Source organism: Solanum tuberosum, unplaced genomic scaffold (genome assembly GCF_000226075.1).
Source record: "Solanum tuberosum cultivar DM 1-3 516 R44 unplaced genomic scaffold, SolTub_3.0 scf00204, whole genome shotgun sequence".
NCBI lineage: Eukaryota > Viridiplantae > Streptophyta > Magnoliopsida > Solanales > Solanaceae > Solanum > Solanum tuberosum.
Genome location: NW_006239127.1, coordinates 723679 through 727045, shown reverse-complemented (window position 1 = coordinate 727045; position 3367 = coordinate 723679). Strand labels below are relative to the sequence as shown.

Genomic DNA, 3367 nt, shown 5'->3' with positions numbered 1-3367 from the left:
CCCCCCCCCAAAAAAAATTTTTTTTTTTAGAAATATTTCAAATTTCTAATTAGGTTATTGCGTGTTGATCAATAAAACTTGTGGTCCTTTGCCTCTGCGAGGTTTTAATAGGTGGGGAAATATATAGGACGGTAAGTAAGTAATAATGACTATCATTGTATAATCATTCATTAATCTATATCACTTTTCAGATTATGTAAAAATAATTAACGAAGTGCATGCAAATAGACTATATATGCATTTTATTAAAGATTTAATTAATTATGCCATCTTAAATTAGCAAAAGTTATGCACCATCTAATTTGCAAGTATTAAGGTCATAATTGAAGTTTTATTTTGAATTTAAATAAAAGATGGTTAAATGTAGAACTAAAGTCAAAATTTAGGTTAAGTTCTACCCCAAAAAATTAGGCAAGATTTTTTTTTTCAAAAGCTGGATATTTAATGCTACTATGTAGTTGTGGCATGGCTATTAAACGACAAATCATTATTTTTCCATTATAATTTCTCATTGGAAAATGTCAAGTAGCTATGTTCACAAATATTTAAATTGAATCGAGAAAGTAATAATAATAATATTTTAATATGAAATTTTAAAAAAAAATCCCATTAAGTCAATGAGAATTTGAAATAATTTGGCTAGCGCGCATTTATTTCGTGTCAATATTTCGTGAAATATTGGGAGGCTCGGTAAGCCCTCGCCTCCTCAGCAAAAAATTATATTATATGTAAGTAATTTTATTTTTTTTAGTTAGTGTATATATAGAGTGAGTTTAAATTCGTTAACACAAACTTAGAGGTCGAATTTCAAATTTCAGTTTTAAATAATTTGGGAAAATTACGCGAATAAGCACGTATATATTAGTAGTTAATTAGTTAACATAGCTACAGTATGCCTTAAATACAATTCGCGACCTATTTTTAGCTATAACTATGCAGCTCATTGTTTTAGTTTGTATAATTTGCACGTTTGTATAACTTTTGTATAATGTAACTTTGTGTAATATAATTGTATAACTTCGTTAATTCGAGTTTATACAAAGTTTAGATGTTTGTGTTTGTATAAATTCGTTAGTTCGAGTTTATACAAAAATAGTTGAATTATACAAACGTATCACGAATTATACAAACTCACCCGCAAATTATACAAAGAGACAGTTTAAATTGTAGCAATAGCACGTAAATATACAAATTATACATATGAAACATAATTAAATTTATTATAGTGGTTATGTATGAAAATTCCCCTTATAAATAATCTTGTATCGTCCTACATATTTATCCATCAATTAATTAAAACGTTGTCAAAGGCAAAGTACCATAAAATCTTATTGACAACACACACAATAATCTTTCTATCCTAGTTAACGATTTTGATTTACTGGAAAAAAATAAAGTTGATGATGGAAGAAGCAAGGTCGAGAAAGTTAGGTGGCTCTTTGAAAGTTCCTAACGTTCAGGAGCTGGCAAAACAACAACTATCAGGTGTTCCGCCGCGATATATTCGTAATAATGATGACGAAAATCAATTGTATAATTCTTCCATATTATTGCCTCATCAATTACCTCCAGTTATTGACATGGAAATAATTAAAGATGATGATGAAACAGAGCTTAACAGGTTTCATCTTGCTTGCAAAGAATGGGGATTTTTCCAGGTTTCATAGATCAAACTAACACTCTTTCATTTTTGTTTTATGTTCCATAACTTTTTCTCATACATACTAACCTCAGTATTTAATAAAGTTAAATTTAAAGTTTCAGAACATAGTAAATAAAGTTATAGTTTAGTAAAATTACGCAGTTGGTGAATCACGGAGTGAGTTCATCATTGATGGAGAAAGTGAAGTCAGAAATCCAAGCATTTTTCAATCTACCAATGGAAGAGAAGAAGAAATTTGAGCAAGAGGAAGGAGATAGTGAAGGATACGGGCAAGCCTTTGTTGTATCTGAAGAACAAAAGTTAGATTGGGCTGACATGCTTTACATGATCACTCTCCCTACTCATTTCAGAAAACCTCACTTGTTTCCAAAGCTTCCCGCCTCACTCAGGTACCATATTTATATAACTGAGTTTATGATTAGTGAATATTTTTTCTATACAATATTTACATTCTTGGACCGTCAAGGGATGCGTTGGAACAATACTCAACAGCACTCAAAGAGCTTGCAATGAAAATTCTGTACATGATGGCAAGAGTTTTAGGGATGAAAGCAGAGGAACTGAATGTATTATTTGAAAAAGATGCGACCCAAATGATGAGACTAAATTATTACCCTCCTTGTCCTCAACCAGACCGCGTAATGGGCATATGCCCTCACACTGATTCTATTGCTTTATTAGCCATACTCCTTCAGGTTAATGAAACTGAAGGTCTTCAAATTAAGAAAGATGGAGCTTGGATTCCGGTTCCATATCGTCCTGATGCCTTTGTTGTTAACATTGGAGACATTTTAGAGGTGAGAAATAAGTATGTTTGGTATGATACAAGTCAATTTGTAAAGCTCTGTCGTCAATTTTGTTTTTGCAGATTGTGACAAATGGAATTTACAAGAGCATTGAACATCGAGCCATCGTTAATGAGGACAAGGAGAGGATCTCCATTGCTACATTTTTTAGCCCCAAACTGGATGGAGATTTAGGTCCAGCAGCTAGCCTCCTCACTCTTCAATCCCCTGCACAATATAGGAGGATTGGAGTGGCCGATTACTTTAAAGGATATTTTTCTCGAGAGCTCGTTGGAAAATCATACATAGATACTGTAAGGATTGGAAATGAAGATGATGAGAGCAATTGATCAATGTTGCATTTTATTCCACTCAAATACCAACTGCTACACGGATATCTGGATGAGTTCGCTGTAAATCATGGTCTATCTGCTCCGAAATTTCTGTAAACTAGAAACAAAACACCACCATTTGCATTCATAAAAAGAAGTTTCTCATGTGATGTTGGTTTATTAGCATTTTAATATTAATATTTTGTATATTAATTTGTTAAAACTTAGTATAGCCATTCTGCCATGAAGATGGAATAGAGGACGTGGGAGTTACATGCATTTGTGCCTCATTACTTAGTGGTCAATTAATGACCATAGGCTTATGCACTTTGCTGCTTTCTGTGAACGTTGGAAAGTTGGCCGTTGTGCAAGTACACGTTAGAGGCATTGGTTACCCCTCTCATTATTCCATTCTTTACTCTCCATTATCCTTGTAACCTATGTAACTCCTAAGACCATTATCTTCACTATTTACTAGCCCATTATCTTCCTATTCATTGCTAGGAAGACTTCTTGTAGTATAAATAGTGGTGGTCTTCATTTGGTTTGTTACACACAACACATAAGAAAAATATAGAGTGAAAGAG

At 32.6% G+C, this 3367-nt stretch overlaps 2 protein-coding genes across 3 annotated transcripts in view; one reads left to right on the top strand and one right to left on the bottom strand.

Annotated features, from left to right (window-relative positions):
* Window positions 1–3367, bottom strand: part of LOC102602191 (uncharacterized) — a 45972-nt gene that overhangs the window by 20087 nt on the left and 22518 nt on the right. The window lies entirely within an intron of this gene.
* Window positions 1310–2884, top strand: LOC102602527 (protein SRG1-like). 2 transcript variants are annotated; one of them, XM_006355567.2, is made up of 4 exons: window positions 1310–1658; window positions 1805–2052; window positions 2130–2460; window positions 2532–2884. In XM_006355567.2, exons 1-4 carry the CDS (start codon window positions 1401–1403, stop codon window positions 2796–2798), a joined length of 1104 nt encoding a protein of 367 aa, XP_006355629.2. In that variant the 5' UTR covers window positions 1310–1400; the 3' UTR covers window positions 2799–2884. The 2 variants fall into 2 exon arrangements, with proteins under 2 accessions (XP_006355629.2, XP_015167920.1); XM_015312434.1 differs by having other exon boundaries at window positions 1510–1658; window positions 1792–2052; window positions 2532–2880.

What these genes read in the sequence shown, in the direction of transcription:
- LOC102602527 (XM_006355567.2), top strand. Translation starts at nt 1,401, where the DNA reads ATGATGGAAGAAGCAAGGTCGAGAAAGTTAGGTGGCTCTTTGAAAGTT. An exon ending in AAGCTTCCCGCCTCACTCAG is followed by an intron (nt 2,053 to 2,129) that starts GTACCATATTTA and finishes TGGACCGTCAAG; the next exon opens with GGATGCGTTGGAACAATACT. An exon ending in ACATTGGAGACATTTTAGAG is followed by an intron (nt 2,461 to 2,531) that starts GTGAGAAATAAG and finishes TTGTTTTTGCAG; the next exon opens with ATTGTGACAAATGGAATTTA.